Below are 27,984 nucleotides of genomic sequence, written 5' to 3' on the forward strand. Positions count from 1 at the left end.
TTATTAAAGTTTTACTGATTGATTAAGTGATCTCAAATCTGTTTATTTCTTTTCATTCATCTTGTTTGCTTATTCATTGTTCCAGTGATATGGATTACTCTTCGTCATCCATTCCCTCTGCCAATTTCTTGAGTTAACTCAGAAAAACTTACTCATTCTAATTTTTTGACCTGGAAGAGGCAAATCCTTCCTTTTATACGGAGTCAGGATCTCGATGAACATTTGGATGATTTAGTTCCTATACCACCACGACTTATTTTGCAGGAAACCAAGGATGAGAAGGGTGACACAATTACCATTTCTATTAAGAATCCAGAGTATACAGCTTGGAGGAAGCGAGATCAGTCTTTGGTTGCTTATAGTACGTCAACACTCTCTCAAGAAGTGTTGGTTACTCTTTCAGATGATTGCACTGCGGCGGATCTGTGGAGTAAGCTGTCTCAGACATACTCTCAGATATCAGAAGCCCGAGTTATGTACTTAAAAAATGAATTTCAAAGTTTGAAGAAAGGCTCCATGACAGTCATGGAATACATAGGCCGCTTGAAGAGTATTACTGATCAATTGGCTGTTGTTGGAAGTGCTATTGCAGATAAAGATAAAGTTCAACAACTTCTCAATGGATTGGGTCCTGATTTTGACATGTTTACCACAACTTTATCATGCTTTCCTCACTTGCCCACTTTTGACGACCTCCGAGCGAAACTTCTCCAGCATTAGATGATTATGAAGCAAAGGGCAGAAGGAAATGAATCAGCTCGTCCTCATTCAGTTTTGGCCATGGACACTTCTGTAGGTTTTGGACGAGAGAATGGAGGGCATCAAGGAGGCAGAGGCCGCGAACGTTTTGGGCAGGGAGGACGTGGTATCTTGCCTACACCTAATATTTCAAGGTTTTTTAATACAGGGAATCAGAGGAGAGTGCCCACTTGTTTCTTATGTAACAAAAGAGGACATGTGAAAGCTGATTGTTGGTTCAATCTACAAAATAGAGGAAAAATAAACAAAATTGAGAATAAATTAGCTACTGTTTTGTGCCATCCACAGATGTGCAACAACTTTTGTTATTAGCATTGTCACAGATGACGATCAAGCAAAATGAACAAGGCGAATGATATGTTGATTCAGGTGCCGCCACACATGTTACGGGTAATGCGGGTAAGTTATCTCACTTATTGCCTTATTTTGAAAAAGGTAGCATAGTTACAGGAGATGAAACTTATCACTCCATTAGTCATACTGGCAATGCACATATCCCTATGTCAAAGTCCTCACTTCACTTGTCCAATGTCCTTCTTGCTCCTAATATTAAAAAGAACATTGTTTCTGTAGCTAAACTTGTTGACGATATGAATTCTTCCGTTGAATTTACTCCCTCTTCTGTTTATGTTAAGAATCTACGAACGAAGGAGACGTTCGCTAAGGGGGAGCGACAATGAAACATGTACGTCTTCAAGGAGATTCCTTCAGTGTCTTCGCCCTCAGTCCTCCAGTTGAAGTCGTCCAAGCATTCTTCAGTGTCTTCGCCTTCAGAGTCTTTGTTTTTTCCTTCATTGGAAGTTTTTAATTCATCTCATTGTAATAAGCCAGATATTTGGCATAGTCGTTTGGGACATTGTAGTCGAGGTTTCGTTGAAAATCTTGTATCTGATGGTCTCCTTACAGAGTTTAGTTTACGTTCATTTTTTGATAATAATAGTAAATGTTCTTCATGCGAACTCTGCAAAAGCCATGTTCTTCCTTTTCATATTATAAATAAAAGAGCTTCAAAGCCATTTGAGATTATTTGTTCCGATGTTTGGGGACCCACACCTATTCCTTCTCTTTCTGGCAGTCGTTACTATGTTGTCTTTATTGATTCCTATTCCCGTTATACTTGGATATATTTCTTAAAACACAAGCATGGAGTTTTTCAAATATTTCGGGAATTCCATTCGATGGTCAAAACAAAGTTTGCTTGTGATATTGTGCATTTACAATGTGATGGTGGAGGAGAGTATTCATCGAACGAGTTTATTGCCTTTCTTCGGGATAAAAGAATAAGTCGACAGGTTTCTTGCCCTCATACTCCTCAACAAAATGGGGTTGCGGAGAGGAAACACAGGCATATTGTCGAGAGCGCGATGAGCATGTTACATGATAGCAATGTGCCCGTTAGTCTCTAGACAGAAGTTTTTCACACATCTGTTCATATCATAAATCGTCTTCCTATGACACTTTTGTATTGGAAATCTCCCTATTATACTTTATTTGGGCAACATCCCTCTTACGATGAGCTGCGTGTTTTTGGTTGTGTATGTTATGTTCATATTGATTCATCTCCGCGAAATAAGTTTCAGGACAAGGCTGTCAAGTGCAGATTTGTTGGGTATGCAGATGAATACAAAGGTTATCGATGTTATGACCCTACTACAAAACGTATTAGGACCTCCAGAAATGTTGTTTTTGACGAACAAAATTTTCAGGCCAATGACTCTACAACGTTGCCACCTCGAGAATTAGAAGTATATGATCCATGGATGAGCGCAGATCTTTTTGCTAATACAGGAGAAACATGTCAAACAAATTGTCCTTCCTTCGACTTGAGTAGGGAGTTGAATGACTCACAAATGCATGTTGAATTATCTTCAGTTGAGCCAACCCCAGTAGAACGTTTCTCTGGACAGATATACACTAGACGGGACAAAAATACAGAGTCGAGGAATGTGGAAAGCATCGCCAATGATTTGGCTCAAAGGCCGTCACACATTAAGCATCCTATTCAACGATGGGTGAGTTATGAGACCTTCTCCCTTGATTTCCAGTTGTTTATGTCTCAGCTCACAAAACAGGATGAACCCACTTGTTTTAATCAAGCTCTTCAATCTCGTCATTGGACTGAAGCTATGAATGAAGAAATGAAAGCTCTTCATGAATGCCAGGCTTGGGAAATAGTCCCTCGGCCAGAAGGAAAGAATGTAGTTGGCTCAAATTGGGTTTATAAAATAAAGTATAAGCCTGAAGGAAGTATTGACAGATATAAGGCGCGACTTGTTGCTCGAGGATTCACACAACAATATGGTGAAGACTACGATGAAACTTTTAGTCCGGTAGTCAAAATGGGTACTATTCGTATCATTATATCCTTAGCAGTCGATCAAGGTTGGAGCCTTAGCCACATGGATGTTAAAAATGCATTTTTGCATGGAACTTTAAAGGAAGAAGTGTATATGGAGCAACCACCTGGTTATGCCGAGAAGGATCCTACTGCCTGGGTGTGCAAACTAAGGAAATCTCTGTATGGGTTGAAACAGGCGTCCTGTTCCTGGTTTGAAAGTTTCTCTATGCAAATTCAGAGTTATGGTTTTAGAAGATGCTCTCTGGATCACTCACTCTTTATTTACCAAAAGGCAGACATTGTTATACTTCTTCTTATATATGTTGATGACATTGTGATCACTGGGAGCTCAGATAATCATGTGCAAGACGTGAAACCGTTTTTAATGAAAACTTTCAAGATGAAAGATTTAGGGGAGTTGCAGTACTTTCTTGGTGTGGAAGTTGACAGACAACAAGACACATTGACACTCATGCAACAAAAATACACTCTTGACCTTCTGGAAATAGCCGGGATGACGAATTGCAAACCAGTCAGCACTCCTAGTGTATTACATCAAAGGCTGAGCTCTGAAGATGGTCATCTTTGTGTCAACCCTACAACGTATAAAAGTCTCGTGGGGATGTTACAGTACTTGACCTTTACCAGACCTGATATAGTTTATGCTGTCAATCAGGTATCCCAGTTTATGCATGCTCCAACGGAGGGTCATATGGAAGCTGTGAAGCGCATTCTACGCTATTTAAAAGGAACTATAGGAGACATACTTGTTTATCGCAAGAACGATAATCTGCATAGAGGACATGAACTCATCACTTATACAGACGCAGATTGGGCAGAGGATCCAGATGAGAGACGATCTGTCTCTGGATATTGTGTATATATTGGGCACAATTTAGTGTCCTGGAGCAACAGAAAACAAAAGGCAGTGGCACGATCGAGTACAGAGGCTGAATACAGATCGATGGCTACAGGCACGGCAGAAGCCACATGGATTAGACACTTATTGAGTGATCTTGGGGAGACAATTATTCGATCATTTCTTTTATGTGACAATCAAAGCGCAATAAACATTGCATGTAATCCTATCCAGCATAGCAGAACGAAGCACATTGAGATTGATCAACATTTTATACGGCAGAAAGTCGAGATGAAGGAGATAGAACTACGTTATGTTCGAACAGAAGATCAAGTGGCAGACCTGTTTACCAAGGGATTAACAGGACGTCAATTTTGGCTATTGAAGAGAAAGTTGTACATGCTCCAAAATCACGTACAACTTGAGGGAGGGTGTTAAAATACAGTTTGCGTATGGATCTGGATCCAGATCCATACGCATGTTAAATGAAACACATGCTCATATAACCTCATTAATGACATTCTTGTAATATCATTGTATATGTTTTACTTTATAATGTTTAGGGTTTTGGAGGTCGAGCAATTGAGTGCCGCCCCAACTATTGCGCATTCCTCTCTCTCTCTCTCTCCTTGTTTCCTGTGGAAGCTAAACCAGATACATACGAAAGCAAATCTGATACCTGCACCCGACAACCGCAAGATGAAAATAAAACGTTACACCCATGGTCAGATAATTGAGAAACAGATAAACAGTTTAAATTTAATTTAGGAATATATCTAATTTTTAGAATAGAAAATCTTTTTGAATTTTGAAAAATATTTTTGAAATTTCCTACTCTTTTTATCTCAAGAGATGTTCCATCGACAATAAACACATTTGATTCACTTGAGTTATAACTGTAATGACCCTAACTCATACCCCTTGAAAATGTGATTTTTTTTAAACCATTGCGAAAATCTTCCTAGAAACTCGGGGCCTTTACAGTTCCACTCCCAATTGGATAAAACAACCAACCACAATAGAGCTTACACTTATCATCCCAAACCATAACAACTTATTATTTATTAATTATGAAAGAAAAAATATCTAACGACAATTGCAAAAGACATATCAGAGTTATTTTAATGACATAAAAGTAAATAAAGAAAAAGATTAAGCCACACTGTCCCTTTGTGAACTGTCCAACAAAAGTGTGACACTTGTAGCTCTACCAAAAGCTAGTCGCTTCACTGGTCTCTTGCGGTTGCGAAAAACCATAAAAAGAGGGTGTCAGAAGTTCGAAGAATTTTGCGTACGAATCCCTCTAATAAAATAAATGAGCATAAAGAATACATATAAGATTTTATACAATAATTCAGAGAAATGTAATTATGACAATTACATAATTCAAGTAAGCGTTCATGCAACATGAAGCATTTATTAAGTATAAAGGAACATTTAACAAATAACAGGGTCACAATTTAAGTAAGCAGAGCATTCAACATGAATTAGAAATTAAACATCAAACATCCATCAACATGTAATAATTAAGGGAACAGATAAAATATACATGTTCTAATGCATAGCAAGATTATGCATGATTTATGTGCAATGCATGAGCACTTTATTATCTTTCATTAAAGTATTCTTTTCAATATGCATGCCCTATTAAATGCATAAATTTAAGTTCCTCTTTTTTAATTACTGTTGCCTGCGAATACACCAAACATGTTAAATTTCCCGAGGTTAAGTAGGGTTTCCAGAGTAACTTAGCACACAAGTTATATTTTATTATTAGGTTCCAAACTTAGCCTTTGACCGGATCATCTTCGAAACATTAGACCTCCACATCTAATGTCGGGACACCAGAGACCCTTCACGCCCACAAGTGCCACTTTCTTGGTATACCAAAACAACAGCTGTGTTGAACACACTACCCCCAGGTAAAGTGAAAGATTCTCCTTAAAACTGTGACAAGGAGAAATAACTTCAATATCGGGTTCAGGGGTCAAAGTAAAACACACAGAGTTTTTATATCTTCGTGGTTCCCCAAAACCGAACCTCCAAGATGCCCATTCTTTCGATGGGAGATCTCAGTTTATATATTACACTGTTCTTATTTATTATCTTTTTATTAAAATCCAATTATTAAGTTCTGCAATTTAGCATGCAAAAGCTCGCATCTACCCTTGCTACAGTCATCATGGGACTCTCGCCCGTGGAAACACAGAACAGTGTGAACATAATGCAATAGAAATAAATATGATTTTCGCGATGCATTTCAGATGATTAAAGAAAGAGCAACCCAAAGCTCAGGGCCTACCAAGCCCACGATGACTCATTACGATCATCGATGCACCTTACGCAAAAACCATAACAACATGCCATAATTCACAAGCTTTCTAAATGCATATTCATATATGCAGCTTTCAACTATACCTAGGATACAAGGATAATTAGAAACATGTTTAAAGTCAATTCATGTGATAGTGTCAAGTACACACTTCCATTTAATGCATGTTTTCAAATCAATTGCAGGTTCCCATTCATTAGGCATGATCATGTCTATTGCATATTCTCATTAATAAATCACTTCAATTAAAACATAGGAAGGCTCATGCCATCACCTACATGCAATAACTACCATTTTCATATAAGCACCTGTATATGCTGCAAACATGTTACAACCTTGCAATTAAGCATAATGTATCATTGTGCAAGCATACAAACGTTTTATTCTTCTACACATACACAGTTGATCCAAATTTTTAAGTAATACATTTGGACAGTTAATGATTTATGTGGAAGACCCATAATGATTTTCTTTGTTGGTTCATATCGCCGACCCCAATAGTTTTGGGATGAAGGCGTAGTTGTTGTTGTTTTTGTTGTACATTTGGACAGTTAAATCATAGCCTGTAAACTTTCTATTTTTCTCAAGCTATGCATGTGCTGTGTATAGTTACGTGGCTACATATAAAAAGAGAAGATATGCTACCAATGTAATCACATTGACATATGCCTGAAAAACAAATTAACACTTATACAGTTCCAGAAATAACACATGAACAATATGCCTTATTGAAAATACATATTCAATGATGCACATACATATTTAATGTTTCCACAAGCATGCCATTGTACCATGTTTTATGAAAATGCATGCATACAATATGAGTTCACATATATTTATCTTGATCCACCCATAGGAACATCGATTTCCACAAGGACTAGGCATCAAACAAAAGCATATACATTACTTAAAAATTCAGTTTTAACACAGAAATTAGTATGTACAGAAATTTGTTTTTAAGGATGAAAAGAGTAAAAAATGAATACATCTTTCGTGTATCTTAGAGTGATCACATAGATCTACTCTTTTTTTTCACGGTTTTAGACCATGGTATAGCATGAGAATCGAATCAGTATTCAATTTCTCACTTATGTCAAAAGAAGAGACCCGTACCTTGCAAAAGATTGAAGAAAATATGAAAAACAATGGTGGAGAAGGCTTGGATGGCTGGAGAAGAAGATCTTCTTCTTCCCTCTTCCTCTTTTTCCCTTTCTCTCTTTCCTTCCTTCTCCCTTTTTTTTTTGAAACTACAAGCTTTACACTTATGCAGTCCAAAATCTATTTAAGCTAGTTTGCATATAAAAATCCCAAATGGAATCCCACTGAGAGAGTAGACAGTATCCTGTAATACACACAAACATGGGCTTCGTGTTTACGCAAGCACAAAAGAGTCCATTTAAGACAACTATTCTACCTTGGCACGTAACATAATTAGAAAAGGAACGAACTACTCAACCATCAATATATCTACACAAGTTATTGAACATGGTATCGAAACAGAAGAAGAAACAAACAAAACCAAACTTGATGTACAAAAATATCATGAAGACAACATGTTGTATTTCCCTCAGGCATCAGCCCAGATTCAAACCCCCATGTTGCATCAAAACCTAGAACTGGGATGTTGCATACTACAAAACACTATAGCAGTCTGTGTACACGATACGGTCAATCGAACCACAACCACCGATGCATGATTAACACCATACATCCCACAAGAGAGAATCAAATATTCTCCAAAATGGAATGAGGGAATCAGATATTCTCCAAAATGGAATTGTTTATTAATGACACCTCAAAGCAATTCTTGAAGCCACACATCTGCAACACATAGTAACCCCACTATCGGAAATCCGAAATCCCCAAATCGGAGATTTGGGATTTCCGGCATCTTAACCCCAAAACTAATTCCCTTCTCAACAGAAATCCGAAACCAATAAGAAGCTTGATTTGGGGAAATCCCTAAATCGGTTGATTTGGGGTTCATAACAGCAACCCACTGCACAGTATTACCATACTGTCCGAAATTCCGAAAACCCCAAATCGGGCTTTGGGATTTCGACACCCAAAAATAAAAACACAACCAACCCTACTGTCGGAAGTTCACAATTTGGGGCTTCCCAAGCACTTCAAACCCCAAATCCTCCTTTTACTATGGATTTTTGGCAAACCCCCAACCCATGCTCAACCCATAGAATACCCAAAAGAAAAAAAAAACAGAAAACCTACTTGTTCGGTGTTTCTCCTCTAAGATGCCGTGGTTGGAGGTGCAGCCGACCACACCCGCTCCTCTACCGTGAAAGGGAGGATGAGGGGGATAGAGAGAACGAGTGAAAGAGAGCGCGTGGGATAAAGAGGGGAATGGGATAGGCATTATGTAGGGGGGAGTGATCTCTCGAAAAGGAAGGAGGCAGTTACCCCTTCTTTCCCAGCTGCTCTACACTCCCCCTCTCACCATCGACTTGCGTTAGGGTTCATTCTGAACCCTAACGCCCATTTTATCGGGCCAACACAACTTTAGTGCTGTGTCCTTTTTTTTTTAACTTGTTGGTTACGCGGGGCGCGGCTTGGGTCGGGGTCCAGGACCCAGGATCCAACCGCGTGTTGGATCCACGGCTTGTCTGCCCAATTGGATCCGTAATTAGCCTGGGGTTGGATCCGCAGGTTGGATCCATATGGATCCAACTGTGGATTCACCCATTTATTGATATATATGTACATTTAATATATAATTATTATAGTACTATTATATATATATATATATATATATATATATATATATATATATATATATATATATATATATAGTCCATTGTGGATCCTGGATCCTAAACACAGATCCCATACCCAATTTTAGAAAAATAAGTATGATTTTACGATAAAAATAAATAGAAAAAATGAGGTTATTACAATAACATTCGGATAACACATCACCGTTTTGTGTCATATGAAAGGAGGCACCTGATTCAAGAAGCTAAAGAGATTTATCGGGATTAGAGAAGCCGAAGGAAGAAACCACGGCTTTAGTTGTTGAGGATGTTCCTTTGAGTAGAGGTTGAAGAGTTTCCATTAGTTGTGTCAAGGACATGTTTCCCATAGATGGATCTTGTGTAATTTTTTGTATCACTTGACTCTTGTGAAGGTCTCAAAGAGGCAACCTTCTTCTCATAGCACTTTTTCAACTTAAGACATTAGGTTTTTACATGTCTCGGTTTTCGACAATAATAACAAATAACTTTCTTCCTCTCATACTCATTGCCTTGTTTTCCATAATGTTCATCGCTTGACCTTCTATAGTGTGGTGGTTTGTGTGTACAAACATAATTTTCTGGTCTAGATACGGTTAGAACCGAGTCATATTCACTCTTTAAAATTCTCTTTTTAAGTCTATTCTCTTCCATACTTAATTCCTCTATAATGTCTTCTATTGAGGGAACTTTCCCTCGATGAAGAAGAACGAATTTGGTGGATTCAAAATCCGATTTTAATCCATTAATGAATTGATAAAAATGCTCCACATCAATTTGTTTTTGGCGGAGTTCTATGTGTTTGGGACAATGCCATTTAGCTCAATAAGGGCCAACTCTTCCCAAAGTTTGGACAATCCATTATAGTATTTTCTACAAATCCATGTGAATATAACATCCTTTGTACATTCTTTGTGTGATAATCAATTTCTTGAAGATGACTTTTGAGATAGCAGCCACACCCTTAAAGACATCCACTGGCCATAGTTCTGCTGAAAGACCTTATAAAAAGATTCAAAATTGAACAATATTCATGTCTAACCTGATATGGAGGTGATGCCAACAACCTTCCGTACACCCCTTAAACATGATATATTCAATGTTCTCCTCTCTAGATACACAAATAAAAAATAAACAAAATTGATATTAGAGATAGACAGGCCAAAGAGATTTCAAGCTATCAAGGGCGAACAAGAACCCCATCATTTTTAACTTAAGCCTGCTCACTGGTACAAGTAATCTAGCTTGATCAGGGAAACTCCCACACTTGAGGTTTTGGCCTCAGCATTGAAATCCATATCATCGCCACCACCACATTGGTCAGCTATGAAATGGATTGGGTGCCATTTCTTTTCAGTCCTCCATAGAAGCAGGAAGCTGCATTCACATCCTCCCTGAAAATCTATTCTAGTTCTGATTTAGAGGATTTAGGAAAAGCTCACCTAACAAGTGATTGCCTGCACCAATGAATCAATTTCTTGATGCCAGTGGTATATGTGAAATAGAGATGAGATGAAAGCCTTTTTATTTAGTAAGAAATGGATCCTCCTCCCTCTTCGCACTTTTCCCCCTGCTATGGCAGGCAACTTCTCCGGCTTAGCTAGCCACATGCCTGCCCACCACCTATAGGCATCCTATCCTCATTCAATGAGAACTTCTATTATCTCTCAGCCATTGATGTTTTCCTGATGGCTTCTTTCTTTTGGACAAAGAAGGAAGATGAAGCTATGAAAAACCTATTCTTTTAAGTATTGATGATCGAGTTGGTGGGAATGTTGCTCCAAACATGGTGATCCCATTGTGTGAGGAGAAGCTATTAACTCCGCTGCACTCACTGACAGCCTCTATTTCATAAAGTGACTATTTTGTCTATGCACTAGAGGCTCTTTGCAGGCATAGCACCTAGAGCCAAAAGAACATGAGATTGCATGGTAAGAATTCCAAACTTATCAGTAATAGAGTAAAAAAAGGGGCAAAAGAAGCTGCTGACAGCTTATTCGAAATGTGAACTTTCTTAACCAAGTCCCAATCAATTGCTGGAACTGACAGAACAAAGGTTACTATGTATCTACCAGAAACTCTGGAAAGGCAACTTTTTTATTTTAAAGGTCTTTCCAAATATAGATTCTATAGTAGGAAACTTTTAAGGAAAGAACAAGCAAATGGTAAAAAAAGGTTTTGATTTGAAATTGTCATAGAACAATCAAATTTGCAGATCTTTTGATTGTGTAACTTATAGCTGATTTATTGGTTTAAGATAAAAGATAATGATAAGGTTTGATGAACTGCATATTGGTTGAGATTCCCGTCTGGCATATTTCTATAGGCCTGCATCTGAAAGTTTTATTCAGGAAAGTTTTTTCATTAATTATTTTAGTTGTGTATAGGTTCTGCTTTCTGACATTGCATAAGACACACTAAAGCATGATAAGACTTTTAGTATGGGTCTTTGATTTATTGTCTAAAGCTGGTGTATGGAAAGATAACAACTAATTTAGCTGTCTCTGCCTAATGATTGATGACAGGTGAAGCACTCAGTCTGGCTCTTGGAAAGAGAGGAATTTTTGTCACGGTTGTAGATTTATCTGAAGAAAAAGGAATGAAAGTTGCCTCTCTGTTGGAAAAGGATTTTGAAAAGTTTTACCCAAATTCAAAATTTCCTTCTGCTATGTTTGTTCAGTGTGATGTGACAAATTCTAGTAAGTCATTTTTCTTCTCACGGAATATCTTTGATGCTAGTGCAGTACCTCAAGTTCATCTGATATGTCCAATGTGGAGAGATATGAGCAAATTTTGTTAGCCTTATGAAGATGTGATTCATTTGAGTTTTGATGACTTCTGTGAACAAGTCCTTTTGTTGTTCTTGTTTGCACGAGCTCTCGTTTCATGCTTCAAAATTTGAATACTCCTTTTATGTGTTTGTGATTGTTTTTTAGATATGATATTGTTTTTTAGATATGATATCTTATATAGTTAAAATCTTTGTCTATGGCAGCTATACTGCAGTTGTATAAACTAATTACTCTTTAGAAAATAAATTTAAAATGTGCAAAATCATGTAAAATATCATTGTCCTCTTTTATCTTTTCCTTTCTTTTGCATATTGAACACATTAGGGTGTTTTGTTTTTCTCTGATAACCTCTAATATAGTCAGCATCACTCAAAAGATTTGGTGGGGAAAAAGATTCTTTAGTGATTGGTAGGTCGTGCACAGAGCACCTCCCAAATGGTCAAAATTAGGCTCTGTTTGGGTCCTGGTAGTTGGAGTAGGAGTTGATGATTTGGGTGGAGTTGGATCAAATTCCTCTGGTGACTGTGTTTGGAAGAAAGGCATCGAGGAAGCATTTGAGTAGTTGAGAACGTAATGAAGGTAATTACTTAATTTGTATTTACATCCGGACATGGAGTTCACATATACCATTTCCTACAGATGATAGTTTCCAATTCCAGGAATTGGAGCCTTGGAGGGCTTTTACTTTTCCAATTCTGTAATTCTTTTCTATGCCTAGAAACCGAATAGAACCTTATGGAATTGCTAAAGGTGGTCTGATTTTATTTCAAGATCTGGCTGTGGGCATCCAACATCATTTCCATAGTCACAAATTCCATATTTACTTTTTTTTGTTTGTTTTTGTGTCATCTTACGAAGCATATGATACTTTGAACTTTTTGTCTTCGATACCTTGTTGAAAATAATCTTAGTGCCTTACTTTGCATTAGGCATCTAACTTTCTGCTTGCATTTATTTCTTCGGTTTTCTTGTAAGTGGCAGAAATGTACACAATCTATGGCCAGAGGAGCAACTAATAACGTTCTAAATATTCATGACAAGTTTTTAACCTTTTATATTGGAGTGATACAGTGATATTAGGTATCTATAATTGGGTTCTTAGTAAAATTTCGGTTAGGCACAAGTAGGAAAGAAGGGGTTGTTCCCAAATGGCAGAACAGAATCTATCGAACCTAACAGTAAACTACTCTAGTTTTTTCCCCCCAATAACTCATTGTTGGTTGAGGTAAGATTATGCATATCCATGTAGTGTATCACTGTTATTGTTGAATAGTTAATGGAATTTAAACGTTTCTTACTAGCTATATTCATTGAATAGGTGATCTTGCTGCTGCCTTTCAAAGGCATTTGGATGTATTTGGGGGACTGGATATCTGTATCAATGCTGCTGGTATAGGTAATCCAGTGCTATTCTATAAGGATAAAACTGATGGTACGAGTTCATGGAGACATACTGTTCATGTAAACCTGATTGCTGTCATTGGTTGCACTTGTCTTGCGGTATGGTTTTGTAATTTAAACATGATCTTTTGGTTTTTATTTTTTCCGTAAATGAGTTTCTTGTCTGTGATTTCTCCTCTCGTTGTGTTGTATAAGGAAGCTAGTGCTGCATGGACATCTTTTTCTGCATGATGTGTAAGAAATGAAACAAATTTATATGATACCCACTGTTATAATCAAGCACCCCTTTGGTAAATCTTTGTTTTTTCCCTTGAGGCCATGCAAGAATGGGGTTTATCATGGAGAAACTTCAAGTAAATTAGTATGAATGAGTCAAGGGACCAAGAAACCCAAATAGAGTGGTAAATCTGCATGAAGTTCCATTGAATAATGCATTCACAGAAATTATCAAAGGTTTGTCCATAAGGAACTGAAACGTATCATTTCTCTCTTTCCTCTCTCTATCCATAAGGAACTGAAACATCTCATTTCTCTCTCTTTCCTGTGTGTGTGTGTGTGTGTGAGAGAGAGAGAGAGAGAGAGAGAGAGAGAGAGAGAGAGAGAGAGAGAGAGAGAGAGAGAGAGATCTTCTAAACAGTTTTATCCCCACTTAAAAAAAACAGCTACAGGTTTTTGCTTAAGCTGAACATGTAGACATGTTTATCATTTTTTATTAAGTCAATTTAACCATAATTTTTTTATTATTTTCATCATCAAGATTTAGTGTGGAATGAACTGTTGATTTTTTATTGCTCTAAGAAGCACATCTAAACATGAAAAGCACCTCATCTAAAACATGTTTTCTACTAAGTAAAATATATAGAAAGCAATTGTAAGTTCAAATTAAGCAAAACACTTATGCATATGCCTTTTTAAGTCGTTTAGGACAATTTTGAGAATAAGACTTTATGACCTAAACACCTCTCTCTCTCTCTCTCTCTTTCTCTCTCTCTCTCTCTCTATATATATATATATATATATATATATATATAGAGAGAGAGAGAGAGAGAGAGAGAGAGAGAGAGAGAGAGAGCAGCGCGTAACTTCCAGGCCATTTATCTCCTAGACTGTCCTAAACCCCTTTAAAAAACATACTTGCATGTATTTTTTGTTTAATCTAAATCTATAGATGTGATCTCTATGCTTTATTTAGTAGAAAACATGCATTAGTTTAGACGTTTTTCATGTTTAGATGTGTTTTTAGCTCAACAAGAAGATAAATGGTATATATTGCACCAAAAACTTGATTAACGAAAAAACAAGAATTCTTTTTAAACTGATTCAATCTAAAGTATGATTTTTAGTAAATAAGCAATGATATACACATCTGCAGGTATGAATTATGCAAAAAACTCTGCAAGTATGTTTTTTAAAGAGGTCTAGGACGGTTTGGGTGATAAATGTTTTGGAAGCTGCACATTTCTCATATATAAATCTCTCTCTCTCTCTCTCTCTATATATATATATATATATATAGTCTGTGTGTGTTGTGGGTATGCTAAAACTCCAGCTGGTAGGTTACCTTAACTATGCACATAAAAGTGGAATTGAGGGGTTTGTATCCTTTGATACTTCTGTTGAACGAGTGCTAGCCTGTCCACTGCACCTGTCTAGACTCTAGAGAAGGCTGCTGCATTTTATGATCTAATATATTTTGTAAGTGTTGGAAAATAAGTCAGTTAAAATTGAGATATATATGTAGAAAAATAGCACTCTGCATGTTTGGCTATGTGAAAATGAAGTTTGACATGAAAGTTGCCTTTGGAGCTATGTATCACAAGACATGGACTTATATGTCTACGTGACTTGAAATATTTTTAAAAAGTAGGACGTGAGCACTCACAGACATATATATAATTATTTAAAATTTTAAAAATATGTATAATATAATTCATAAAAGTCTTTTTTATTGAATTTCACAAGGTGTAGCAGAGTCTGGTAAGTGCATCTGTTTTGGGTACAGTTTTAGCAAAAGATAAGTGATGCTGTTTTTGTATGCAAAAGTGAAGCATGACTGAGCATAATGACTTCCGATGGGCAGTCTACTACTACAGTTGATATAAGGTATAGAAAAGCATGCAAGGTGTTTGGCTTTTGGCTTTAAATGTTGCTTAACAAAAAAAAGCCCCAACCCTTTCTCTCTTATAAAAGGAGGTGAGTCGGTGGTTAGATGCATGGTATGTGCAATGTACGTACCACAGTTTAGTGTGCACTGACTGCACAGAGTAAAAAACTTATGAGTGATAATATTTTTTTTTTTACTTTTTTTTTTGCTTTAAAAGAAGATAAGAACAAGCTTTGGCATGGATTTGACTGTCTTAGTCACGGTCAAACACATGCCATGCATGTATCATACACTGAACCATGTTGGTTCAGGTGATTGTGCATGTCATTAGGGGCAATCTGCCGAAATGGCGTGTCCCTATGAAAGCTTTTAAGAAGAGAGTGTAAGTATAAATTATTCAATGAGAATAAAGCAGGTGTAAATATCTACAAAGTTGTTATATAGTTTTACTCAGAAAATCATGCCATAAAACAAACCTATTATTAGAACATCAAAAATTTGTCTGGTGAAATGATGCATGCTATCTTGGGAGTTTCATAACTTTCATGAGTATCCCTGTTTCTATCAGATAGTGAATATCCTTTGATGCAGATTCAAGCTATGCAATCACGAGGGAAGCCTGGAGTTATTTTGAATATTGGCTCTGCCTCGGGGCTTTATCCTTTTTATGGTGATCCGATATATGCAGCTACAAAAGGTATCTGCTACTATTCAAGTGCTATGGTCTTTGGTTGAGTTCTTGCCATTATGCATGATGGCCCCCTACTTATGTTGATATTAGATTACACTTGTCCTATCCACCTGGTGATATTATGGTCTTTTTTTCAACAGGTGGTGTTGTTATGTTTACTAGATCTCTTGTCCCATATAAGAGAGAAGGAATACGCATCAATGTTCTATGCCCTGAGGTAAGAATACTTCTCAAATGCTCTTTTTGTTGCATAAACAGAAAAAATCCAACATTTTTGGTGAAAGGCAAACATATGCTTAAGACTTCCCATGATTTGTACTCATTTTCCAACTTCTCAGCTTCCACTTGAAAGAGAAATAATATCTCCATATTCCATTTGATAAGAATAGAGTAGGGATATTTGATGTGCAATGCATGTTTGAGGAGAGGGAGAGAGAATAAAGAAATTGAGAGCTAAATAAATCTTAAGTACATCACGATGCAATTGCCATGTATTTAATTATTAAGGCGAAGAGTAAAAAAGTCTTCTGCTAAAGGAGTTGTGACCGAAGAATGAGTTTTGCATAAAATAGTTTATGGTTCTTCACTAACAAAAATAAGTGTTACTGAAGTATTTGTATAGGAATGTTTTGTAGGGTGTCTCATCTGCAGAAATCCATATCGTGTCATTCCAAAAAGCAGAAAGAAACTGTACCGATATTATGAAAAGTCATCGAAAAATCTCTAGAATAAGTATCCACAAGTACTAGATTAGTTTGTTGTTTCCTGATCTATTTTTGGCGATTGAGGATAAGGGTGGAAGGTGTCACTGGGATGTTCAACCCAGAGTTACCGGAAGCGCCTAGGTAAAAGGGGAAGCGCAAAACGTCGTGCTTCCGAAGTGTGCGGGGAAGCACCACTTTTAAATGGGAAGTGTGTTTCCCTTTTATGGGAGGCACACTTCCCTTTAATGGGAAACACACTTCCCTTTAATGGGAAGCGCACTTCCCATCACGCTTCCCCAAATTTTTTCAATTTTTTTTGTATTTTTTATTTTTTATTTTTATTTTTTTTCGCTTCCCCCTCGCTTCCTAGGTCGCTTCCGGTTCGCTTCCTAGGTTTTTGAGACGATTTCCGACTCGCTCCTAAGTGGTCCCACGCTTCCCGCTTCCTAAAATTTTGAAAGTGCCTCGCTTCCCGCTTCCTCAACTGGCAACCATGGTTCAGCCTTCTTCCTTGATCTTGGGTAGGTCTTTGCTTCACTATTTCTTCTCATGCTTGTCTGCTTTCTGCAAGATCGGAGATGTATGGTGCAACCATTAATGGAGAAGCAAGAATAGAAGAGAAAGAAAACTCGAACCTTCATTCAAGGCAAAATAAACTTTATGGGGTTAACGTCGCTTCACTAATAACCTAATAGAAAAAGGACAAAAATAGACTCTAACCTTGACTCTTACAACAAAAAGCTCAAAAATATAGAAATATCCCTACAAATAATAAAATATACAAGGGAAAATACACATAGAAATGCTATAATATACCACATTCCTCAACACTCACCCTCAAACTTGAGATGATGTAAGAGGAATCATTCCAAGTTTGAAGAGAAATAACTTGAAATGAGGAGCAAGGCTTTTAGTGAACACATCTATGATATGCTCTTTAGATCTCACATTCTCCAACGAAATGATCCTGTCTTCATATGCCCTCCTAGTAAAGTGACTGTCTATCTCAATGTGCTTTCTCCTTTCATGGAATTCTGGATATTTTGCGATATGGATAACACTCATATTATCACAATACATGGAGGTTCTTTCATGAATATGAATGCCTAGCTCTCCCAATAGCCACCTGATTCAAATAAACCCAGCTGTAACCTGAGCCATAACTCTATATTCTGCCTCAATTATGGATAAAAATAAAACAAACTCTTTGTTGCTTTTTACTCTTCCATGACATCAAGGAGCTTCAAATAAAAACACAAAGCCTTGTGGTAGAGATTCGATCTTGAGTAGATCCTCTAAAATCGACATCACAAATGACCCTAAACATCTGAGTGAACAAGATCAAAAGTTCTCTCTAACTCTATCTCTATTGACCCAAAAGGTAAGGCATGACTTTGCTAGCCTACAACTCTCACACTCCTTTACATGATCTAACACTAGTATTTTGGACCTTTCAAAACTATCAAAAGATACAAGATACTGTAGTCTGCATTTAAAGATATGACCAAGTCTTTGATGCAACAACATAGACCCATCTAAATCTGCTGCTCCTAACCTACCTCCTACTTCTTCCGAGAACTCAAATCCAATGAGTACAAATCTCTTTTCCTATGACCAATCCCTATCCTTCTTCCTGAAATCTGATCCTGTACCATACAATTCATAGGAAAAGATTACATTACAATTATATTTAGTGATTTGTCCAACAAAAATATGATTCATAACTAAAGAAGGAACATAAAAAACTTGCGAGATATTCAAGTTGCTCACAAGACAGGATGTGGGAGTAACAGATCCAACCTGAGAGACTGACATGGAGGATCCATCCGCGGTGTGAAATGAGCCACTACAAGGATGACAATTGATTAGAATAGACTCTTGTCTAGTCATGTTACATGATGCACCCGAATCTATTAACTAACTTGAAGCACTTGAAATACTAGCAAAAGCAATACCAAAAGAGGTGAAAAAAGAAGAAGGATTAGAAACTGTAACACCAGATTGAGCAAGGGACTAAGTAGCAGACTAAAGATCTAGAGCTCATGAAGAGTATGATGTCGAGTGACGAGATATTCTTGGGCTTTTGAACCTCTTCAGTATAAGGAACAAGGAGGTCCCCAAACTTCTTTTTCTTCAAATGGCCAAGATTTTTACAGTGAAAACAATGAATGGAACTCATGTCACTTTTCAGTCCTTCAAAGCTACCTCTTCTAGGTGCACCAAACCCTCCAGCTGCCTGCTTCAAAGCTCTAAAATCCTCCTCAAGATAAGATGGTTGTACCCAATTTGAATGTTCATAGTGTTAAATTGTATATACATATAATATATATATATATATATATTCTATATATATGTGTATCTATATGTATACATACCCATGTATGTATATGTATTATATATAATATATGTATTATATATATTTAAGTACTTGTAATATTTTTATTTTCTTATTTTTCCTTTCTTTTTGACTAGTCAACCTAGTGTTGACTAGGAATTTCTAGCCATTGGAGCTAGTCCAACTGCTACAAATAGCGGTCCATTGGACTAGCTCCAACGAGTCTTTTGGGCTTCCTTTTGTGTATATAAATGGGGTAAATTCCCTCATTCATGTAATGCTTCTTGCCTTTTTATGACAATAAAATAATATGTTTTACTCTCTTGTGCAAGCCCTTAGTGGCATTTGTGTGAAGTGTGCTCTTAGTAGCACTTTGTGAGTAGGCCCTTGTGGCATTTGTGTTTGTGATTGTGCCCATAGTGGCATTTGTGCTTGTCCACTTCGGAATCCTTAGTGGACACTTGTTCGTTCTTGAAGGCCCTTTCTTCCTCTCTTTACACATAGGCTCGCTTCAAAGAGCCCCAAACATCCCAATAATTTGTCTTCTCAACGTCACCTGCGATAACTTGAATAGAATGTCTCCTCTCCATCACACACGCACCTCCAATTTACATTTCAAAATTCTGCTTAAGAGCACCAAAAGACAACACTAGAGCCAAGATGGGCTGGTCACATCTATCAAAGAGCAGTAGTACAGTGAACCATGGACCACCCTGCTTCCAATTTGTTGCACAATTAGCAAAGCGCAACAAGCAATAATCAGTAAACTGTATGTGCAATACTACAGTGACAACCCTTCAAGGACCAAAATGCTGCACACTTTTATAACTAAGTGCACAGGCCCACTAACTTGGGGCCAAAGCTCCAGAATACTAGGCCAGCCAATCTGCAATCAACACAATCAAACATCAATATCCTCTCACTTGATATCAAGAAGTCAACAAAATCTCTTCAAGAAACTTTCAATAGAGCACAAATACAGTCCATAATATCTTCAAACCTAACTACAAAAGCCTACACTTCAAAATAGCTACCAACACTACGCTTCCAACAACTAGACTCAACACAATCCTTCACATGACTTTTCAAACAGCCAAATAAGTCAGTGAAGAAGACGATAACTCATTCCAGATGCTGTATCATACATCAGATTACAGAAAATAAGGCACCCAACATAAAAAAAAAGCAAGTTACAGTCAGAAATGCAGTCACCACCTGTTAGTGTGATCCAAAAAGATCAACAAAACTCATGAAATCCTCCATATATCACCAAAAGATTGCTTCTAACGATCTTTTAGGGCAAAAACAACCTGATTAGAAGCAACCCAAGCCTCTAATACCCACCAATTGGATCAGAAATCAACAAAATCCCAAATCTGGTCAACTCTTCATGCCAAAACCAGAAAATAAAAGAAAAGTCATAGAAATTTGAAATCTGAACCAAATCTCATGCCAGTTGATTTGTAGAGCCTCTAAAATAAACTACTATCAGATTCCCAACTCAAAACCATCAAATACAAAACTTCATACCAAACACCTCTCTCGATGACGTCGCGGATGGCACAAACTCTGATGCAGCAATGAACAATTCTTCTCACCTCAGCACAATCAAATACCCCTCCTTTATGAGGAAATGACTTTGATACCATCCACAAGATCGGGGATGCATGGTGCAGCCATTAATGGAGAAGCAAGAACAAAAGAGGAAGAAAACTCGAACCATCATTCAGGGCAAAAGAAAGAGATACAACAATATATGGGGTTGACCTGACCCCCCTTCACTAACAATAGAAAAAGGACAGAAATAGACTCCTAACTTTGACTCTTGCAACATAAAGCTCAAAAGTACAGAAATACCCTATAAATAATAAAATATACAATAAGGGGCAATACACATAGAAATGCTACAATACACTACATTCCTCAACATGCTTCTGTTGCACTTTCTGTTATTTGGAAGTGTTTGTCTAGTGGGGGTTACAACTATGTCTAACATTCACAAGTATGTCTGGCATTTCCTGTTTTATGGCTGTGGTCAGCAGGAGTACCTTGGTGATCTTCTCACTTATCTTGCATGCATGCTTCCTTGTGCATGTCTTTATGAGGTTTTTCTCTGGCCACCTCTTGCTTAGCGAGTGGTGGTGTCAGAGTGCTACTTGATGTGAAGGAGAGAAGAACTTCTTGGACATATTAACCTCATCCTGTTTGTTTTTGTGGATTGTTAGGGCCATAAACCCAACTTAAAAATGTTCTGATTGAATTTGGTGATTTTATTGTATTTGTATGGGTTTAGAACAATACTGATGGCTTTATTTTAGCATTATAGGGGTTAGTCTTTTAGGATGGCAAGTCCTTATCTATTTGTCTTTATTGTCTTGCTTGTTTGAAGTGAGTTTGCTTCCTTGCACAATATGATGAACATGTATTTAACGGGAAGAATTGAGGCTCAGCCATTCTGTCAGTGGTACCACCGCTAATGCAAGCCTTTCTTGGGGTGGAACTGGGAATAATACTGTGTTTACTCGCTCATTTCATCCACCAAAAATTGATGAAAATTTAGTTACTTTTGGAAACCATTTGGGGGCTATGTAACACGGACTCTTCGAACAGGGCACTGCACCCGCACCCATGCGGGTGCGACACTTGGACACAGCTTCCTTTGTGTCAGGTGAAGTCAACTACACTGAGGTCCATTTCTGTCTAAAAGTAAATTCAGTTAACCCTAACCAAGTCCAGTTTTATCTATATTATATATATAAATACGTAAATGCACACATACACACATTGTTAACTTAAAATTGTTAAAAATTATATATAGACCCTCCCCGCACCCCCGCACCCAAGTTTTTTTTAAAGTGTCGCATTGGCCCATCTGCACCTGTATCCGCACCCGCACCTATGTGACATAGTTTGGGGGTAAAAGTAATAGATTTTGTTCTTGGCAAATGATATCACATTTTTTCCTTCTCTTGCTTTAGTTTTTAAAAATTTTCTGGGTAAAAAATTTGCCCGTACATAACAATGATATCTCTTTGCCTTGATAAAGTATGTTTATCTGCTAATAATCTGGGTAATTTGTCAAGAAGTGTTAAAACTTTTGGTATAAAATCTTCCTGATATATGTCTTTGAGCTTGCAGTTTGTTCGTACTGAGATGGGTGAGAAGATTGACAAGAAAATGATTGAATTAGCGGGGGGATTTTTGCCAATGGAGATGATTCTAGATGGTATACTTTTCTTGACCAATCCGGTATTTACAATAATATCTTGCTTGGCCTACTGTGTAATTTGTGCCAGCAACTAAGCGTTCTTTAATTGGAAAGCAAATGTCAATTTCTGTTAAGATATAGTTACCAGAATAATAACCTTGACAAATCCGTATGCGTGTGTGTGTGGTTGCATGTACGCAAACTTCCAGTGTATGATTTGTGTCTATTTAAGATCATTAAATCTAAAATTGAATACTCATATTTAAGGAGAATCTATGCAGGAAAATCATTCATCAAACTCAAAGACCCAAATTAATAACAAGATAAAGATTTTTATCTCTGACTTGGAAAGCAGAATAACTAGTGAGAACTAACCGAACACAGTTTAGCAACAGTTGAAACTCTATGTGAGATACCCTGTGTCAAATCGCGAAATTGGAGTGAAGTATGATTTCAGAAGTCGCACACTTGCACTACCAGTAACCATATTCCAGTTTCTTCATGTGGTGGGACCCCTAACATATTCAATTTTTATCTGTCAATTTCCAACAGTTCTCAAATTGTAGTAGTTATTACCATCTGATGTACTCTTCAGGCTATTTCTTTATTGGAAAGTAGAAAATAAAATAGGGAAAGGAGTAGAGAGGAAGATGGAGAATGAACAATTGGTTACAATTGTTATTTGGTATTCTATTTACTTTGAGTATGTAAGAAGATGAGTTCTTGGATCACCACGAAACTTCAAATAGCTCCAACCAAAGTGTTGAGAAATACCACTCACAAGAACCACAAAGGTTCATATAAAATACCCAAAAAAAGGTATGCAACAACAAGAAGAAAAAAAATATATTATTGATTGAGAATCACCCTAAAGAAAAGCATACATAGTAAGGGGGCAAAGCCCCATATTTATATACATTGAGAGAGAGTAGAAGAGAGAGCCGTTGGGAGTAAAAATAAAAAATAAAAAAAATCCTATTCTAACTAAACTAGGCCTATGCTAACAACTAAGCTAAAAAGAAAAGAACAATTCCTAGTTAGCCTAGGTTATTACATATTATTTAACACTCCTCCTCAAACTTACGGTTGGATAACCGAAAGTTTGTCCAAGAGAAAGTGAAATCGAGGAGCAACCAAAGGTTTGGTAAAGAAATCTGCCAGTTGATATTCTGAAGAAACATAGGGAAGATCAATGGTGCCATGTAGAAATTCCTCTCGTACATAGTGACAATCCATCTCGATGTGCTTGGTTCGTTCGTGGAGTATCCGGTTGCTGGCAATGTAGATAGAACTTTTGTTGTCGCAGCATAGTCGTGATGCTCTTGTACTCTGAACACTCATGTCATGAAGCAAGCACCTTAGCCAGACTACTTGTATAGTGGTTGTAGCTCTAACTCTGTACTCGACTTCAGTTGATGAGAGAAAGACTTTTTGTTGCTTCTTGCACCTCCAAGAGATCAATGATTCACCTAAAAATATACAAAAACCAGTAGTTGAGTGTCGATTATTGGGATCGCCTCCCCAAACTGCATCAGTGTAAGCAATTAAATCTAAGGAGAAAGAAACATACAAGAAAAGTCCTCGAAAAATAGAGGTTTTAATATATCTAATAATACGTAAAACAACTTGACTTGCTATATGAACGACATGTGCAATGTCAGGTCTTGTAATGGAGAGATAAGACAGTGCCCTGACAAGTTTGTAAGGAAAAGAGGCGGAAGCACCAATAAAGCAAAAAACACTCTTTAAAAGTGACCACAAGAGCCAAGAACACAAATACTAAAAGTGCACACACAAAACTCTCAAAAGTAGAAAATGACTTAAAGTCATAAGTTGAATATTATTGAAGAAAGGAAGAGAAGGGTGAAAACCCCATAAGGGGGAGCCTCCTCTATATATAGAGGAGGAGAGCTAAAGGAGGACCATAAAGGGGGGCTCCCTTCTAGTCGTTGGGAGCCCCAACGGTCATAAATATGATCGTTGGGGCCCCAACGACTAGATAGGTAGGGCCCCTTATGGTCCTTCAAAAGTAAAACTAAAAAAATAAAAAGAAAAAGGAAAAAGGGGAAAAAGAAAGAAAAAAGTGCAAAAATGAAAAAATACATGTGGATTTACCAAAACACCCCTATCGGGTTTTTGGTTTGTACAGAAAAAGAAAAAGAAATATATTATGTATATATACATATATACATATATACATATATATACTTATATATATACAAATGTATACATGTAAGTATATGTATATATATATATTTATATATACATAATTTAACATGCCCCCTCAAACTTTACAGGGAGAAGACCGAAAGTTTGCTAAGAAGAAACATGAATCGTGGAGTTGGGAGCACCTTGGTGAAGAAGTCAGCCAGTTGATATTCTGAAGTGACATATGGTAATGTGATGGTCCCTCGGAGATATTCGTCTCGAACATAATGGCAATCCATTTCGATATGCTTGGTCCGCTCATGAAAGGTGTGATTGCTGGCAATGTATATCACACTTTTGTTATCACAACAGAGCTTGGTGGGAGTGGAAATGGGAATGCCCATGTCACCAAGGAGACTTCTGAGCCATACGATTTCCATAGTTGTCATTGCCATAGCCCGATATTCAGCTTCAGTAGATGATAGTGAGACCTTCTGCTGCTTCTTGCATCTCCACGAAATGAGAGATTCACCTAAAAAAATGCAAAGACCCGTAATTGAGATACGATCATTGGGATTTCCTCCCCAGTCAGCATCAGTAAAAGCAGTTAATTCAAGAGATGAGGAAGATGATAAGAAGATTTCCTTGGAGATGGTATTTTTGATGTATCGCATAATTCTCATTACGGCCGCCATATGAACCGAAGTAGGTGCATGCTGAAACTGGCTTGCTGCATGAACCGCATGAGCTATATCTGGACGTGTGATGGATAGATAGGTGAGGGATCCGATTAATTGACGGTAGGGGGTTGGATCCTCAAGAAGAACACCATCTTCAAGTCTCAGTTTCGCATTGATAACTTCGGGAGTCTCAACTTTCTTTTCATCAGATATTCCTGATTTGGTACAAATTTCTGCAGCTAATTTCATTTGAGATAGGATGTATCCTCGCGCGGAATAAGCCACTTCAATTCCTAAAAAATATCTCAAATATCCAAGATCAGACATAACAAAAGTTTCTTTTAACATAGACTTTACATCATTTACTCCATTTTTGCCATTCCCAGTGATGATCATATCATCAACATACAACAAAAGCATAATAATGGAGTCACCTGTCCTTTTAACAAAAAGGGCAGTGTCAGTTTAGCAAGAAGAAAATCCTAAATTGATTAATACATTACCAAACCTGTCATACCAAGCTTTAGGAGCTTGCTTAAGTCCATATAAGGCCTTTTTTAATTTCAAATTTTTTCTATTTAAATTCATACCTGGAGGCGGTTCCATATAAACTTCTTCATTTAAATTACCATTCAAAAAGGCATTTTTGACATCAAGTTGAAAGATTGACCATTTTTTAACAGAGGCTATAGCAATGAGAGCTCGAACACTAGTCATTCGAGCAACTGGGGCAAAAGTTTCATCATAATCTACCCTATACTCTTGGGCATATCCTTTGGCTACCAACCTAGCCTTATATCTTTCAAATGAACCATCACTCTTAGTTTTTACTTTAAAAACTCATTTACATCCAATGAGTTTCTTGCCATTGGGAGGATCAATGATTTCCCAAGTTTGCGCTTTTTTAAGAGCATTAAGTTCTAGTTCCATAGCTTCATTCCAATGAGCATATCGTTTAGCATCATTGTAATGAGATGGTTTATGAAAGGAGTGAAGAGCAAGTAGGCATGCTCGAAAGTTAGGAGAAAAAGAATCATAAGAAACAAATCTATTTGGTATTTTGGAAATACGATTTGATTTTCTTTGAGAGGTTTCTTCAATCGACTCACTTTAAGAGAATTTTTCAAGGGCACAAGGAGGATTTCTTTCATTCCTTCTAGAGTAGACTTGTATTTGTCTTGAAACATTTTCTTCTAAGTTTTGATCATCATTTGGATGTTCAAAATGATCTTCACTAAGAGGTTCACTAGGATCAATATGATCATCTATGATGTTTTCTTGAGGCAACAAGTCAAATAAAAAGGAATAATCAATATTTTCATTTGGTTGGTGCGAAAAAACATTTCCTTCTTCTAGGAATATGACATCTTTTGAGATATAAAGTTTGTTCTTAAGCACGTCAAAACATCGATAACCTTTTTGTTTTTTGCCATATCCCAAGAAAATACATTCAATAGCCCTAGGAGAATGTTTATCATTTTTGTGAGTTAGAACAAAGCATTTACATCCAAAAATTCTTAATCTTTTATAATCGGGAGACATATTGTAAAGTTTTTCAAATGGAGAAAGATTTTTCAAAGAGGATGAAGGGGTTCTATTGATAAGATATGTTGAGGTTAGAACCGCTTCGGCCTAAAGGGATTTTGGGATATTTTTTAAAATTAATAACGTTCTTGTAGTTTCAATTATGTGTCTATGCTTTCTTTCCGCAAGACCATTTTGTTGCGGAGTGTTGGGACAAGAACGTTGATGACAAATTCCATTTTCTTTTAAATAGCTTTGAAAATCATTGGACATATATTCGCCTCCCGAATCGGACCTAAGAATAAATAGATTTCCCAAAAATTGATTTTTAACCATTGCATGGAATTCTTTAAAGAAGGAGAAAACTTCAGATTTGCGACTTAGGAAGTAAATCCACGTAAATCGCCTGAAGTCATCAATAAAGACCACATAATACGAAAATCCTCCTTTAGACAAAATAAGGGAAGGTCCCTACACATCGGAATGAACAGGTTCAAATGGTCGAGTGGTAAAGTAACTTCGTTGAGGAAATGGAGTAGCTTTAGATTTCCCAAAAATGCAATCTTTACAAGTCATGTGATTGTCTTTACAAGTATTGTTAACAAACGGAAAAAGAGACATTTTTACAAAATTTGGATGACCAAGTCTCTTATGCCAAATTCCAATACTTTTGTCTTTTACAAGATTGCAAGATGACTTAGATGAAAGAGTCAAAAAGTCCATAAAATAGAGATCACCCCTTCTATGGCCTTGCCCAATCAGCTTCCCTGACTGGAGATCCTGCACGGTGCAATCTTTAGTTGAGAAAGAGACTTGGCATCCATGATCGATGATTTGAGAAAGAGAAAAAAGATTTAAATTAATTTTTGGAACGATTCTTACTTTAGGAACGAAAAAGTTTTGAGAATTTTTAAAATCAAGTGTTCCAATACTTTCAATTTTCAATGATGTTCCATCGGCCGTTGAAACATAAGAGGATATGGGTTCGGAAAAAATGTTAGAAAGAGAGTTTTTATGAGATGTCATATGAAAAGAAGCACTGGAGTCTAGTATCCACATACCTGGAGGTGATGAAGAATATGCGATGGCGGCTCCGGATGTTGAAGAAGAAGTCTTGAGAAGATGTTGAAGAACTTCAGAGATATGATTAAGAGTTTCTTTGATATCTCCCTCTTTGGCACTTTCTTCTTCCTTTGGAGAATTTTCTCCAACCGCGGCTACTTTTCCCTTAAGTTTGGGACAAACCGGTCTAATGTGTCCCGATTCATTACAATAATGGCATATTACTCCCTTTCTAGGCCCATTACTATTTTTGTTAAAGTGAGGATGTCTATATGCTTTAACATTTGATCCGGGCCTAGT

General features: G+C 37.1%; 1 protein-coding gene across 2 annotated transcripts in view; it reads left to right on the top strand.

The window, feature by feature from the left end:
* Positions 1-27,984, top strand: part of LOC149846796 (ARP protein (REF)) — a 176,377-nt gene that overhangs the window by 56,872 nt on the left and 91,521 nt on the right. For both annotated transcript variants that reach the window (XM_089996580.1, XM_089996581.1), the window contains exons 2-6: positions 11,561-11,734; positions 13,146-13,327; positions 15,924-16,029; positions 16,164-16,240; positions 22,201-22,288. In XM_089996580.1, the coding sequence (XP_089852706.1) occupies positions 11,561-11,734; positions 13,146-13,327; positions 15,924-16,029; positions 16,164-16,240; positions 22,201-22,288 (627 nt within the window). The remainder of the gene's footprint in view (positions 1-11,560; positions 11,735-13,145; positions 13,328-15,923; positions 16,030-16,163; positions 16,241-22,200; positions 22,289-27,984) is intronic.

This window comes from Nuphar pumila, chromosome 2 (assembly GCF_984573655.1).
Source record: "Nuphar pumila chromosome 2, dmNupPumi1.hap1.1, whole genome shotgun sequence".
Lineage (NCBI taxonomy): Eukaryota > Viridiplantae > Streptophyta > Magnoliopsida > Nymphaeales > Nymphaeaceae > Nuphar > Nuphar pumila.